Here is a 17,514-nt window from a genome sequence, read left to right as displayed (position 1 = left end):
GACAAAATTAGGTGTTTCCAATAAAGTTTATTACTGTAATATTGTTTAATTACTTTATTTATGAATATCTTCAAATTTATAACGTGCTATTCTAAATATTTTCATATTTAGAATGTTGTATTTTAAATATATTCGATTACTAATAAAATCTAAATAATTTAATAATTGACTACTATTTATTCCTCGAATATTAAATGGTGTTAATTGTCACTTTATTATAAAACAAAAACGGATGTAACAGAGTTTAATACAAATAAAAAAACTATAATGTTTTTGCATCATAGTATGCAATATAAAAGAATAAAACCTTATATTATGACTGCATAAATCATATATCTACATTCTATATTTTATATTCCAATTTTGAAAGTAAATTTAGCAAACAATAAAAATATTTTTTTATACTTTTTGTAGGAACAAACACGTGCAGAAATAAAGACTTAATCTGTATTGTACTATTTGTTATGAAAAAAAAACCTATTGATTTATGGTAGTTATTTTTAATACGCTAAGATAGATTCTTTTTTTTAATCCATTCTTTAAGGAAAAATATACTGCCTTATAGGGAAACATGTTTTTGTGACAAATGTCTCGAATTGTATGTAGTAAATTATTCTACCCATACCTAAACCAGCCAGCCCTACTCTCGTCTAGAATAATTTCATAGGACATCTAGACACGTCTGAATGAAATTTATTTAAGGTACCCTAAGGTTGCATAGTCGATTTGTGATATAGGATGCAACTAATACATAAATTAATAATATTTTTGACAATATAACAAGTTTTATAATCTAATTGCACGTAACCTACATTCTATCCGCTCCACTGCCTATACCTAAGTAACAAACGCACATAATTATAGTATAAATAAAGAAATATTGCACGAATTTTTAGCGTAAAATTATAATACCCAATAATATACTTTCTGCATGTAAATCACAGTCCTGCACATGACTGCATGTTATGTTAATTAACACAATATTCTACACAATACCCAAAGAACAAAAGCCACAATTCGATACATCAAACATTTTCCTTTTTCAAAAAAACTATTTAAATAATCGATTTTTGTTATGTTATTTGATATTTAAAAACCTTGGTTAAAGGAAGAATACACAATCCAATTAAACATATTTCTGAAGTATATTGTCACATTGAATGAATATATAGTGATAAAAAAATACCATTTAAGCAATAAAACAGTTTTATATTGTAAATTAACACGGTCTGTGTTTTACACAACAAAATATATTATATATAGTTTTACAAGATCGTAACTAAAAAGAAAACAAAATCTATAATTATTGTTCTTAAAAAATAATTTGTAAAACTGACATATTCGAAAATACAAAAACCAGTATATTGTGATGGCCAGTATACTATTAACACATGGATAATTTTTTTTTAATTGCAGGCAGAAGAAGGCACAGGTAGAACATCGGAAGGCGAAGACAACGATGGCAGCGAGACCAACGTCGGCTCATCACGAATACTATCAGCGGCTACATCGAGAGAGGAAGATGATGATTCTAGCAACAATGTCAGCAGTGAGAGCAAAAGTCCTGGACAAAGGTCAGTATCATCCACTACCCGCATCTTCCTATAATAAGCTAGGGATATTTAAAACTAAATGTAGGGCTATTACATAGTACCCAATTCTTTTATATCGTAGAAGATAATTATGTATATATTAACATACAACATATTATATATATATAAAATTGTATACTTTTATAAGAAAAATATTTTTGGACATTTAGTATAGAAGCTCTGTAACGTTTGAAGATTAGTCTAATTTATAAAAAAAATCTTGTAACTTTCAGTTTGCTCTATAAACTGTCGAATAATTTTAAGTAGGTTTATAAGAGAATCGGGTAATATGCAAACACCCTTAGGATTTATTAGGTTTCTTACATGATGTTTATAAATGTACAGCAAATTTTGTACGTATATTATTAATATACAAATTTCAAGTAGGTACCTGAAAACTGGCGACTACTTGAAATGATGTTTTAGTAGAGATTTTTTTTCTCTTGTTACGTTACACTTAAAGTGTAAAGTGTTCTACTATCTAAAGACTGCACTGTAAATACATACACTTCCGGTCAGGAAGACGAATTTCAGTATTTCATCCTTCTTTTCGTTCAACTAGTGGAAGTCATCGACCCGAATGTACTAAATATATTTTTTATTACCATCATGAAAATTTTGGTAATAAATAATATTTTTATTGCCTAGTATAGAAATTTGCCGTACATTTTTATACAACAACTGAGTAAAATATACGTTTATAACATTACAATCTGAAAAAATATCTAATTTTCTATTATTCGCACTTCAAACAATGAACAAAAGATCCAGGACCTCAAATAGAATATCGATATTAGACACAACTAGGACTTTGTTTACACCTATGGTGTCGATACTTTTGCACTTCTATCACATAAAAAATGATTAATAAACAATAGGCTGTATAGTGCACATACCATTGCTTTACTTTTGCAAATTAAAAATCAACAATTATCAGTATAGAGTAGGCCCGCGTAATTAAGAGCAAAATATATGTATTTTGTATAATGCCATCTTTTTCTGTGCCGTGGGTGCGGACGGACAAATTACTAGACAATTAAGGTAGATATTGTCTAGTAATTTGAATTGTACCATAATTGTTAAAATATAATTAATATATATTCGAAACCACAAATTATAAATTTGCTTAGTTCACGTTTTAATAAAAATTCAATACAGGTTTTATGATAGATAATTAAATCACGATTTCGACAATTTCAAACTATAAAACTAAATCTTTATATATCCATTTATTTTTCAGAATTTCAAACCTAACTCTTATAGTACGAGTTTATGTCTCACAGCGATAAAAGTCGTCCATTTTAGTACACCAGTTTCACCTATTTCAGCGTCCAAACAGCTTACTTCATAAGCTGTATTTCAGTCGTAGCGTGAGAAAAAGCAGTAAAAATACAGGATAAGCACATGACATCTTAATCCTCTAGGGTGATAACGCATGAGGAAATCGCGTGCGTCATATCCACAATAAGATGTCCGTAGTATTGTTTATAATATGTAGTATATTGGCGACGGTACCACTTACCATCAGGTGGACAGTCAGCTTGTTTGTTTCTTAATATTTAACCTTGGACAATTAACACAGCGTCTGTCCAACGGTAAGCAGAGCTTGTGTTATGGGTACTAAACGACTGTTATAAATAATTAGAATTTTTTTCTTTGTAAATACATACATAACGTACATAGAAAACACCCAGACTGATACAAACAATCGATAGACCACCGAGGCCATCCATATTGTTAAAAGATGTAAAAAAATTTACAACGTCTTTCATTGCATGATGATTCAAAATGATGGTAGAAATTCTAAAGCAGATGTAGAGTTTTATGGACTCATTGAAAACCTTTTAAGAAAGTTTTAACTAAGTTTCTTAAAACTGACAGATTTTATACCATGCTCGTATTTGATCAACGCTAAGAAGATCGTAATCACTCAATATAACTAAACATTAACAGTCTATACATCACAATTTTCTCATAAGTACAAGTTTGAATTCTAAAAAACCTGTCTCAAACTCAGATCAAGTTATTTATAATAAAACATTACTGAACTTTTATTCAAAAGCTTGTTATAGTCCGACCTACACTTTACCGGTTTTTATTATTAAGTAAAGTCTAAAAAAGATGAAAGAATAAATGATTAAAATTTCTCAATTTATTTCATTAATTTTGAATGATGAATGAAACTCCCACATACTTTATGTAAAAGATAAAGAATTTTCTATCAAATATTTTTAATTTTAATCTACCGAAACACTGTAGACTTTCATTTCAAAGCTTCTACATACACATATCTTAATACATCTATTTGGTAACAGATAAATTATTGCTATTATCTATATACTCACCACAAACTGTTTGTATATAATTTTCCGATCTGTTCTAATGCTGTTTGTCGCAGCTGGCGTTTACAACTTCACCGAACGATATGGGAGCGAGTGCAGATGACACTCCAAACTCGCAGAAAGACTTATGAAAGGGCTGGAGGCCAATTCCTGCATGACGGATATGACTTTAGTCTGAGGGCACCGATATGGTTTCGAACCTCAGCTTAGGACGCCGTAATTTCGATCCCCATTTAGAGGTGTATCTATATATATTATATATATATATATATATCTTTATAAGTTTATAGGTTTTCAACGGGTGATGACTTATGCTTGGCCGGCATATACTGTTAGCGCTGGCGAGTGCACCATTCCATTAAAAAAACATCGGGGTCATAAATCCCTGTCACTCACATTTACTTTCCCTTACGTATGTATAGATATCATAAACAACTGTAAAGAGTGCGCATATAAAATGAACATATAGTACATATAACGTTTTAACTTTTAGTATGTAATATTATAGTATCATGACTACACAGTCGATATATACTCGTATACAAACCAAATATACAGTGAATGATCACTGTATATTTGGTTTGTATACGAGTATAACCAAATATACATGAATATGAATTCATCGCATTGACTAACGTTAACTATACAATGAAGTCAAAATATGAATATACTTTTTGATTCTATTAAACGAAATACATAATTGCGTGCTTGATTATACACTGCATATCTTTACATAGTGTCAAATTGTTTCCGTTGTCTGTTCGCTTAGATCTTTTAAACTACGCGATGAATTTAATGCAGTTTTCAGCAATAGATAAATTGATTCAATAGGAAGGTTTATATATAATACATGTACCTTTGTAAAGCACGGGCAGGTAGTTAATATTATATATAATAACTATAATCTCAGGACAATTCACACAGCGCCATCTAGACCCAAGTTAAGCTAGCTGAAGCTTGTGTTATGGATATTAGATAACTGATACAAATACATAGATATATTTATGTTTCATAAATTAATACATATTATACATAGAAAACACGCAAACCGATACAAACAATCATACCCATGAATACAAATATTTGTGCTGTGCGATGTATCGAACCCGCGACTATCGGAAGTAAGGCGGTTTGCTAAATCGCTAAATCACCGTAGCCGTCAATATAATATAAAAAATCACAAAATTTTTCAAACACATATTTACAGCGCGAGTCCCACACATTTATATTTAAATGTAATATAATAATAATTAGGAAGATTACAAATGTTGTATGTTATATATGTAGGCAACATACTTTTTCAGCATCGTAGAAGCCCAAATATTTAAATTTAATATATTTAGTATTCCAGCTGCGATCGCATGTCGTTTGAAGCATGTTAACGCTCGTCATCTGCCCATCTAAAAAACACCAACGCAACCACCTTTGCGTACACCCTAATTTCAATAAGTATTTTATAATTTCAACTAGGAAGAAGTAGAAAAATTTATTAAATATTACAAGTATAGTCAGTAGGTATCCTGTTATTATACTTTTAAAATCATACAATGCTATTATTTCAGATCAAATCAAGTAGGTACTTTAATATAAATTGATCAATCGTAAACACTTAATATAAATCGATTCGTTATGAATCGTTATGAATCTAGTTGAAGCCATGAACAGACAAGAAACTCTAGGTCTAACGCTTATATTATTTTTTTATTTTATTCTAAAAGAACATCGAAGATATTTTCAAGTGAAATGAGTTAGTTATGGTAAAAAGCTGGACAGCTTTATGCGCACCGCCTCTCATATAGTAAATATACGCTAAATGTATTACAAGAATACAAATATAATATAAAAAAATGTGCCAATTATTGCATAAATATATTTATGATTAACAAATATGAAAAATACCTTTCGTTAATTAATTCATAATTCACGCTCTTGTCCGTGGAGATTTTGCTATTTTCCACGATCTACCATTAATCTCTTTAGTTATTGATACAATACGACTCTAACTTTTCCTTAATTTGCTTGAAACCTTTTAACAATGTGAAATTAATTTATAATAAATGATAATAATGTTTTTGTAGAAAGTATCTAACTTAAAATTCATAGCGCTGACAATGTTATCTGATTGATAATGTAAATCTACTTAAAACAACATTTATTTAAAAGCCCAACACACAAATTTCTTGCTCCTTTTTCTTGTGATGAGTCTGCTTTTCAAAAGTGTGGTAGAATAAAAAAAATATGGCTATTCTAAAGTACTTATATTAATTTATTTGAATAAAGATTATTTCTATTTTTATTTATAATATATATATAGTAGAAATAGTGCGGAATACTTATATGTAGACTTAGAGTCCATACATTTACCATCAGTTACTTAAGAAAAATTCGTTGATATTATTATTTTATTACAAGTATATTATATATATATATAATTGCCATCAATATTATAACGAATCATGATAAGATTTTTTTAAATACATACATAATATATATAGAAAACATCCAGACCGATACAAACAAACATACTCATGAATACAAATGTTTGCACCGTGCGAGGAATCGAAACCGCGACCATCGGAAGTAAGGCAGTGTGCTAAACCGCTAGACCAGCGATGAATGAGGTTTCAGGTTCAGATTCGTCGAGTTCATTTGCCTGAATATTGATTCGATCCTTGAGCTTAGGATGCAATTCCAAGTCCAATTTTAGGACATACAATGGCAAAGTTGGTTCAAAACTCGTAATAGATACGGAATCTATTGGAAATCGGGATATTTATATGGAGGTACTAAAGTATATATTAGGTACCAAAGCTTTGAGGTCGAATGAATAGTTGCTTCTGTGTCACTGATTGTCACTAACTAGCTTTGCAGTGTGTGCAATCAGCTTTAAAGAGTGAAACTATGAAATTGTTAGATATCGAGATATGATCCGTAGTTCTCAAGAAAGACAGTGATAGCATGTACTTATTACAAAACGGAGAGTCTATGTTGTAATGTTTACGATGTCTATAGTGCTATTCATAACTTATGACAGTAACACTTTCCATCCCGTGAAATTACAGAATAAGAGACATGACATCTGTTGCTGGCAGCTTATTCAACTTTCTTTCTATAAATATTGTATTATTTAGATTTTTTTATATGTCACATATGTGTATATACATACTTGATGTACCCTCGATATCACCTGCATTAAATTTCAATATATAAATTTCAATAAAATATAGCCTATATGTTACTCTAATGCATAGGCTACATTACTGTAAAGTTTCATCAAAATCCGTTCAGTAATTTTTGCGTGTAAGAGTAACAAACATCCATACTCACAAACTTTCGGGTTTATAATATTACAAGTTGTGCCCGCGGTTTCATCCACGAAATTTCAATAAAAAATATAGTCTATGTGTTATTCCGATGCATAGGCTATATTACTCTAAAGTTTTATCAAAATCCATTCAGAATTATTTAATTTAGTTCTTGCTCCAGCAATGACAACGCATTGTATAGGAGTGTCAAATAATAACATAATATCCATAGTGCTGTTCATGTATTTAGGCAAAGTTTACAGCTTACTATCACGTGGATCATTAGTTCGTTTGCTTAAAATTACATGAAAAAATCTCATCAACCATCAGCTTGCCAATCATTATTTAAAAACGAAATCGTCAATTTTCCAATTTATTTAAATATTCACTAATACATTTTTTTCTTTAGTAGAAAAAATATAAAAAAATATGAATCAAGTATTCTGTGATGTATTCATGTCAAAATACTGCTCTTATTCACCTTGTTCTTCACGTATGTATCACAGTATCTCATCTATACGTTATAATACATAACACCTCAATGTCTATTGATAATGAAAGATTAAGGTTCGTTTATTATCAGACTTTGCGTAACGTTACGGTTGATGAGTTTTGTCTATAGATACCTTTACTTTGATATTGGAGGCGTTCAACGAAGCACAACAGATTTCCAATTTACGATACCATTTCGATAATTAATGTAGCCCCTCAAATTTAATAGAACAGGTAATGAAATTTATGCAAACAGGTTGTTTTGAATCGTAATAGCCATTAGGTATTTGTGAAAATTAAATTAAAAAAAAATGTAAAGCCAATAGGTATTTGTTGAAATTAAATTTAAAGAAAAATCTAATTTAAATATAGAACGCTGCATATATTAACTACTATAGTATTTCTTATAAAATACATATTTAATATTTCAATGTATCAATAATGAACAGATTAAGAATGAAAAACAATGTTTAATTGTGTAATATTCTTTCGCCGAAAGTAGGCGAATTTCGTACTATGCAGTATTTCATCCGATATTTGAATATTGGGTGCATTTCATTACACTTATCTCCTCCTTTACATATATCTTCCTAATAAAACTATTGTAGCTATTAAACTGACCTATCTTTTTTCTTTCAAGTATGTTCAAAATGCTAAAGTAAGTACAACATTGCAATAATTTAATAAAAATATGCTTGCAAAAGATTTTAGTTTATTTTTACAACTTACATTGTTTAATCTAATAAAAACAAAATGACCTCTTTATTTATTTTCTACAAAAAGTCTTTTTATAAAAATTAAAAAAATTGTTAAATACGATCAAAGTTCAATTTTATTATTTTTCATTTCTTTAATTGCTACTGTGAAATATTGACATCTAAGGATTAATGCATTTTGCTCACACGGTATACCGTAACCCTGACTGTCAAGATTAGCTTTTGTTTAAAATCTACCCTATGCCCGTATATAAACACTTATTATATTAAAGCCGGTTAGTTTCTGTCTCCCCTTTTTCCCTTATGTACCTATGACAGTACAGACAGCCTCGTTTCGCACACGCATATTTCCTAATTACAATAAAAGTGAGTGATTATTAGAGTGAAAGGGTGTGGAACCATTACTTGGACGCTGTTACGTGCTAAGAAGCCCAGGAAACCCTACCAGGATATTCAGGTACCTGAGTGACCTTTTACATCACGCTTCCACATATAGTATTTTCCGTAGCAGTTCTCCTTATGTCATTTATTTAACTAACGATTTGCCCTACTAAAACTAGTGCGCGTATACCGATAGCACAACTCCTGTATTGAAAGAAGACCATATTAATATTATAAATGCGAAAGTAACTCTGTCTGTCTGTCTCGCTTTCATGCCAAAACTACTGAGCCGATTTAAATAAAGTTTGGTACACGTTGGTTGGGATAGTCCTGACTTTGAGAAAGGACATAGACTAATAAGAAAAAAGGGTAAAGAAAGGGGAGATGAAAGATTGTACGGAAGTATCGTCATTTTTAAAGCTAGAAGCTTGAAACTTATTTTTTAGACTGTTGGTTAAATATAAATAAATATAATATTAAGCGAGTTAAATAAAATAGGGGATGAAAGTTTGTATGAAAATTCGTTATTTTTGATGCTAGAACGATAAAACTTTTCTCTTTGGGTTTTTTGGATTAGATAATTGAATATTTTTTCTTTATTTGATCAAGCCCACTATAACATCCAAACGAAGTTGCGGGCACAACTAGTAATATATAAATTAAAGAAAAAAGAATTAAAAATATTCCATGTCGGTATTTGTATATAATCTAATATGTCTTCATATAAAATACATTAAGATCCGTTTAGACGTAAAAATGTAACATACAGATAGGCTTTATAATATTATTACGCGTTAGGATGGTTTTGATTCTGTAAATAATTACTGCTGATTATGATTCTTCCGTTTTCCACTTTTGTATTATGGCTATTCGTTTAGACATTCTTAACTGCCACAGGCTGGCAGACGTCTTCAAATTATATCAAACAATTCCTCGCCATTCCGCCCTTGACCCTGTAGACTTTATGGAATTTTGAACTGAATAAAATTTGCACTATCCGTTTCTAGGAGACTATGTTCTAGTAACTACAAAACTACTGAGAACTCGTAAATTAGTATTTCATACAGTATTCAGTCGCCATATTTTGCAAAAAACGCTTCATGAGAAGAGGTCACAAGTGACCACTGTGTTCACACTCTCCTAATCACAAAAACAAATTAACATTTTTTTGTTTTCCTTTTCATTTAATTAAATTTTATATATATTATCTATAATATATAAAATTCCTTCATCTTATACCCGAATTAATAATCTCATTATATCTATTGTATATGTATTATAAAGAGTAAAGTTAAAATAGCAAACGTGTACTACTCAATAATAAATAATATATGTTCTGTATCATTGTTATAGGGAACGAGCACTGCTTATTATATAAAGTACAGGATTTTTCCTATTTAGAGAACAGGGTTTTATCTTTTTTACCTATACTTTAAGGATATACTGTAACACATATATTTGTAACAAATAAAAACATAAATAAAACAGGGAAATATACAAAACTATATAATATATTATATAAACAAAGCAAAAGTGACTACTAAATTTTAGTAATAAACTCGAAAATATTTGTTAGTATTTACTGAAAAACAGTAATGGACAAGATTAATGACTAAAATATTTTTACTATTTATTTGGCTTAATTTTTTTAATATAACACAAAAAAGTGATTGTTGCTTTAAAGTATTTTTTTCAGAACTATTAAGATTAAATTAAAATTTATTATTAATTTTAATATTAATAATAAATTTTAATTGAGTAATAACTCGACCAATTCAGATGATAATTTTATCAGTGTAATTTTTAGATTATTGGTACTGTTAACTTGAATATAAAAATTCAAATATTATATTTCATCTTTTTCACTCATGATCAAGTAAGTGTTCTATCGATTCGTGATATTCTGGGATCAGAGCACCTACTGGCATTGACATAAATGTCATGACATTTTATAAACTATTATTTATCGAAATCTATAAAATAGATATGATACATTATATTCGTTTTTATTATTATAGAAAAGATATATAAAAATATTGGTTAAGAAATAGATTCTTATGATAGTTAATGGTAAATTTTATTGGTTAGTTGTGTACCTACTATTATATATTATATTTTAGTTACGCGACTCGGAGCAATAAATTTTAGATTCGGTTCCACAAGAACCGATTTCAGTCATGACGGAGATTATTTTGGATCAACACGACAATAAAAGCAATCGATTGCACAAAGAATTAACAATAACGGTGTGTGAAATGTCACAAATATTTTTTTATAGTAATAATTACCTTGGACAATTAACACAGCGCCATCTAGTACCAAGGTAAATAGAGCTTGTGTTATGAGTACTGAACAACTGATAGTACTGAATGTGTACTTGAATATTTTTTAATATATACATAGGACCATCAAGATCAATACACACAATCATACTCATGAATACAATTGTACCGTGTGAGGAATCACACCCGCGACCATCGGCAATAAGGCGGTGTGCTAAACCGCTAGACCACCGAGGTCGTTATTATACAACCTAATTCGAATTCGGTGCGGGACATTATTAATAGTAGTACGTAGTATTATGAAATTTGTATTATTATACATTCTATAACAATGTTAGTGCTGCCTCGAGCGACTGTGATATAATTAATCACTTCAGTGATTTAATTATTCTATTGATTCATTCAGTTCGATTCAATTTGTGTAGGTGTCCAATCAAAGAACGCTTGTTCCAGTAAATTAAACTTTATGATGGTATGGTATGGTAACTATCACGGTAATAATTTCAATTCATATAGTTTTATATTGCGTTTGTTAATTTAGTATTAATTGTTAGGAAAAATATTGATATTTGTTATATGTATACAACTTTATGGACTAAATAAACTAACGGTCCGTGTGACAGAAATAGAAATCGTCGCCAATAGACTTAAGCAGCACCGTAAACACTTTTCACAAAACACATTGTGTTGCACCTGAAACGTTCGTGTTATATATTGAAAAAGACTATTTTCTGACTAATACTGCGTTGTCTGTGCTAATACTATAAACGAGAAAGTTGTGAGTACGAATAGGGATGTTTTTACTCTTTCACTTAAAAACTACAGTACAACAGTACAACGTATTTTGATGAAACATTACAGTAATATAGCTTATACATCAGAATAACACATAGGCTATAATTTAAAAAGATGTGTACATAAATTAGTATGACATAAATCGAAAAATTAATAAGAATGTAACAATTTCATTTACTGATAATAATATAAATTATCAAATTTATTGAAATAAAAAGAAATTGAGATCTATAAAATTATAAACGTAATATATTTATTACGTTTATATATATATATATTTATTAAAAATGTATGCCTACAAGTTACACAATTACGAAGTTATGCAACTTGTAATTTAGTTACAAATGCAAAATAAAATTAAGTTAATATTCTTAACTGAAGATAAATGTAATCATATATTTAATAATTTATTCTATATAATTATTGTAAATGTGGCCTTCCAATCACATTGTCCCTAATTAGTGTTGTTACTATATCTAAAAGTACAATTATTAATAAAAAAAAAGAATATTTAAATCTATATCGTGAATCAATTCCAACCTTATTCGCTAGCACAATACAATATCGTAATTGTTTATATTTATTATTTTATACACAAAACTAAGCCTTATGTTGAATATTCTCCCAACCCTAGATTGTTGAGCAAGTTGACTCCATTCTCGACGAATGGAAGGCATGACGACATGTAAGTCGCTATATAAAGCATCAATAGCTTTGGAAATGCTTAGCTGAAACCGCTGAGACCCTAGCGAACGCACGACTCGGCACCAAGCCCATATATGAATGACTGATAGCAAACTGACCATGTACTACCATATGGAATGACTATTAAAGGTACCGAAGAAAGTTACTAAGCTTGATTGACCCTTGAAGGTGCATTGGTCAGTGGTTTGTTTAGGCTGTGGCCTGTTTTTTTTTCAAAATCCAATGCATGATTTAAAACATATAATTACAAATTAAAGAGACAACCCTCCACTATCCTTGCCGCTCTCCCCTCTATCAGATTCTCCTCCAGTTAAGCCAATAAGTTTGATTTAAGTACGCAGATTTCAGTTCAAGTCAATTCTAATTTTATTGCCATAAACTAATACGAGTATATTAAAAGCGAATGATTGAAATTTCGAAGTGCTTTTAAAATCTATTGAGAAATGGTTAAGTTTATCCATTGCAGAATATATGTATCAGCAAACATACAGAACATAATGTATAAAATATATACAAATATATACATAAGAATATATTCGCTAGTAAGAAGAGCTGTATTTTTTTTTATTAACACATCTGGTAATAGGTGGTAATCTAGCCAAAACAATGCAAGCTTGAGCAAATTAGTAAAATATTCAGAAACGACTAGTAAGGATATATAAATTATATATACTTAGTAATTTAATAGTAGTAACATATTCTAACTTAACTATGTCAATTTCCATAGAACCAATTCCAATAAAAAATATTTATACATGAGAGAATTGACCTGAAATTACTACGATTTTCAAATCGGAAACCATATAGTCATTCCATATGCTGGGCAACCTCAATACATTGGAAATGCGTCACTTTTATTGACGCTTGTATCACAAAGTCTGCATAGCAACTATATTATATATATTAGAGGACAGCCAACCTACCTGCACAGCTGAAATATAGCGTCACTGTTATGCTAAGAACACTTTGTACAGTCCTTGAACGATTAGTGAAAAGCTGATTCTTTTTGTATTGTGCATGTTGTTATGTGGAGTCTCGGACACATATTGATATCAGAACCCGTGAGTTGCGACTCGATAATGAGATATTCTCACATCTATTTCACAATGTAGTTTGAATTAAGTATGGTGTTAGTTTTAATGGCCATTATTATAATGATAATTTGTATTTATATACATTATAAATTTATTTAAAAAGTTAATTAAATTATATTTGTGATAATTGGGAAAATAAATGCCGAATAGTGATTTAAAATAAATATTGGAAAATAGTATAAATTCTATACTTTAACTGAATTTTACGTACTGTTTTTATTTCAAAAAATACATTCAAACCTTCTCCTTTTTAGGATGATAGATCAATATTACATAATATTTTCATAGGAATAGATGAAATATATCATGACCGTATAAGAGAATACATGACGATGATTAATAGAAAATAATAAAAGGGAAAGATTGTACAGAGTCATGGGTTCAAGGTGGGAAGTGAAGGTCATGATAATCATAGAATTCTTTATCCAAATAACGTACAGCTGAGAAATAATAATACTGACCTTTTTGTAATAATGCCAAAAAATTTTGGATATTAATAAAGCATTAGGAATTAATTATTAAAGAAAAAATATTTTTTATCAATTAAATTTAACATATTTATAAAGATTTATCATTCCAATAGTATTCCAAGATAGTTTAAACTTTTATTTTCTATTTAAACCTTCACGTAGCTCTACTTAAAAATATAAAAATAACGTACTTATAGACAATTAAATGTTAATTTTTTTTATGAATCTATAACTTTTTGAACTTCAGTTAAATTAAATTATACGTAGTTAAATTAAATTATACGTAAAAACGGTAATTTTTCTTTCTATAGCTATTGCTTTAAATATTATTTATACTAACGCTTATGTATTATACAAGCGTATAAGTAAGAACGTGAATTACCACAATTACCTATTGTAATAATAATTACAAGATTGTACAATCGTAATGATATGTTATTACAATTATTAAATTATCATTATAATATCTCTATATAGTATCTGAGATATGAATGTGTCGCAACTCACGGTAGGGGCTTCCACCAACAGACCCACTGCGCAGTACACTACACCACTTGTATTGACCTATAACACGATACATCCCTTTATAGGCGACCGATCATTGCATCGAGCTCGTCAAGCTCTCGCAAGTCCATGCAGGACTATGAGAGGCAAGGATCAGACACAGACAAATGCGGCCATAAATGGAGACACGTCCAAGCTGTTATGGCATACTACCAGGCTCTCAGGAAAATAAAGAGGTTCGATACCGCGTGACAACGGTAACAACGCAACGTTGTCGTATTATCATTGTTTGTTTATGATTTCCCACTAATGTGCTACCTTCGTCTGTATAGGCCTTCGGGAATGGTACTTTACTCACTGGATTTTTGTGTGTTTTTCTTGTCGATATTGTGTCTTTACTAAGTAGTTCACCTTGAAGAGATTCTACTTTCCTACTATTACTTGGGAGACCTCGTGTCAATGTTTAATGTTTAATTGCATTTATTTTAAACATTTTAATTCGATAGATAGACAATTTAGTATTAAGCTCTTAACTAATTAGACGCAACTTAGTATATTTAGTTTTAGATGCGTTAGAATTCGATTCACTTAATCTTACTCTACAAATATACCTTTTAATATGGGATTTCATTTTTATTTAATTTAGTATTAATATTGCCATGCCGCATGTAAATAAAGGTAGAATGTATGTTTGCACGTTACTAAAATTACGTTTCAGTTCACGTTAAAATGTGTGAAGAGCACTTGATACAATAAATAGAAGCATATATATACATAAGTAACATTTAGATGATTTCCGATTTCTTTGCTCCTTATTAATTCTAATGGTTCTATAACCAACTAAAATTTATATATATAAACTTTACACTCCTTTGTGATCTTATTAAAATAATCTTCTATATAAAAACTAAGATGAGCTGAACATTGCTGAAATTTCTCCATCTACCTTTAAATACTAATAATATTTTCTGGAAGCATGGCTCCTATTGCTTACAAAAACTGTCTATCAATTTTCTCGCGCTATATATTTTAGATTTAAATTAATATATGTGGATGGAATAATTCAGAACAAAGTCCAACCAAAGGTGGAGGAAACTACGCACAACCGTACAGCTGGGGTCTGCAATACAGAAGAAAGCAACATTAAAGAGAGAAGACTCGTTCCTGAAGAGGTTCTCCACGAGGCAGACGCCGGCTACGCAGGAAACTGTAAGCTATTATAATACATCATGTTCATATATTCATAGAACATCATACATAAATTAAAACTTTTAGTAGCCGAAGACAAGCGCAGTTCTTGCCTAACATATAAGCGTCTAATAAACATACATGTGTAGTTAGATAAAACCATTTCCATTCCAGCCATTCTGCAAAGAACACTGCCAGAGTAATCGAAAATTACGTACTACATATTTCATTTTAGCATGTTCTTCATTATTTTTATTATTTGTTAGATTTATAGATGTACATTTCTTATTGAACAAATAAATCGAAATATAAATATATAATAATAGCAGCCATACAGCCAGCCGCGCAGTTATATATTATAGTTAATAATAGATAACTGCGCGGTAATTCGTTAGGCATATAAAGGTCAGAAAAATTAACATTTATACGTATGCTTGTTTGCCACCTGCGTGGTATAAAAAAAAAATCGAAATTTCTGGATGGCAACCCTATTAAATTCAATTAAGTTAAACCCAAGTGTCATGTTGTGAATAACACTGATTGAAAATAACAACCGTTTGCGATAAACGTTAACAGTGTCATAAAATATATTATAGAATAGAGATGACGTAGCTAGTTCTAAGAAAACAGGACAGTTTGAAATATCACACAAACTGAAGATACAAACAAATCATATAAAATCCAAATAATTTCTATAATAATCCATATCTGTTTCGATTTTTTTGAATATATATATAGAAACATATTATATGAAATATTGGCTGCAGAAATAAATACTTATTACGAAATGTGAGAGCTTAAATTGCATGGCACACATTTGTCTTGCAAACTTTTACCTTCAAGAAACTTGTACGTAGAAATTTGCAACTTTGTAACAGATTGTACTAACAAATTGTGGTACAAATACATACTCGTGTATCCAGAAAATCCGACAATCTTCGCTGCTAAGTCTGTAGTTAACAGATGCTTGTAGTATTAAAGTACTTTATAACTAATTTACTTTAAATTCATATAGACGATTGGTGATCGATTGAAGATATAGTTAATTGGGTCTTAACACGAATAATTTTTAGGGTAAATAAAGTTACCTCTCTCGATATTTCGACTAGATTTCTGCAACCGCGATCAGACTGGAGTACAGCGATGTTAGTAGATGTCAGCATTTTTTCAATTACCGTCACTACATTTTCTAACAAAAGATCGCAATATACAGAAGTAGCTAGTAATTTTTATTTACCATAAAAGTATTACGTGTTAAGACAAACAAAGCCTGTGGTAAGGATACGGACTTAACTGATATAAATATTGAAATATACTTTCCGTGGGATATCAGATGTAGGGCAGTGTTCTAGACCACCGTAAGATATAAATTTACTATCTGAAATAACATTTATGACATTTCTACAGGTAGAAGACACAGGATCAGAAGGTGCTACAGGAGAACATCGAACAGCAAACAGACATAGACGAAGAAAAGTTAGAGCGCCCAGAACAGTGGTAAATCCTGATGAGAATTTCTATTTCTACTGGCTCTGGCTGATCACCCTCTGCGTTTTGTACAACTTCTGGACTTTAATAGTGCGTCAGAGCTTTCCGGAATTGCAAGTGAGTATAAATATTAAAGAATAAGTATAAATTGAATATGAAT

General features: G+C 29.9%; 1 protein-coding gene across 1 annotated transcript in view; it reads left to right on the top strand.

Annotated features, from left to right (window-relative positions):
- The window catches only part of LOC131845402 (uncharacterized), a 150,551-nt gene that overhangs the window by 90,269 nt on the left and 42,768 nt on the right, over positions 1-17,514 (top strand). The window contains exons 2-5 of the mRNA XM_059194468.1: positions 1,417-1,574; positions 12,540-12,590; positions 15,746-15,887; positions 17,274-17,471. Of these exons, the coding sequence (XP_059050451.1) occupies positions 1,417-1,574; positions 12,540-12,590; positions 15,746-15,887; positions 17,274-17,471 (549 nt within the window). The remainder of the gene's footprint in view (positions 1-1,416; positions 1,575-12,539; positions 12,591-15,745; positions 15,888-17,273; positions 17,472-17,514) is intronic.

Source organism: Achroia grisella, unplaced genomic scaffold (genome assembly GCF_030625045.1).
Source record: "Achroia grisella isolate CSIRO2021 unplaced genomic scaffold, CSIRO_AGI_Agris_v1 utg109, whole genome shotgun sequence".
NCBI classification, from domain to species: domain Eukaryota; kingdom Metazoa; phylum Arthropoda; class Insecta; order Lepidoptera; family Pyralidae; genus Achroia; species Achroia grisella.
Note: the sequence above shows the minus strand (reverse complement) of the source record. Positions and strands in the feature narration are given on the sequence as shown.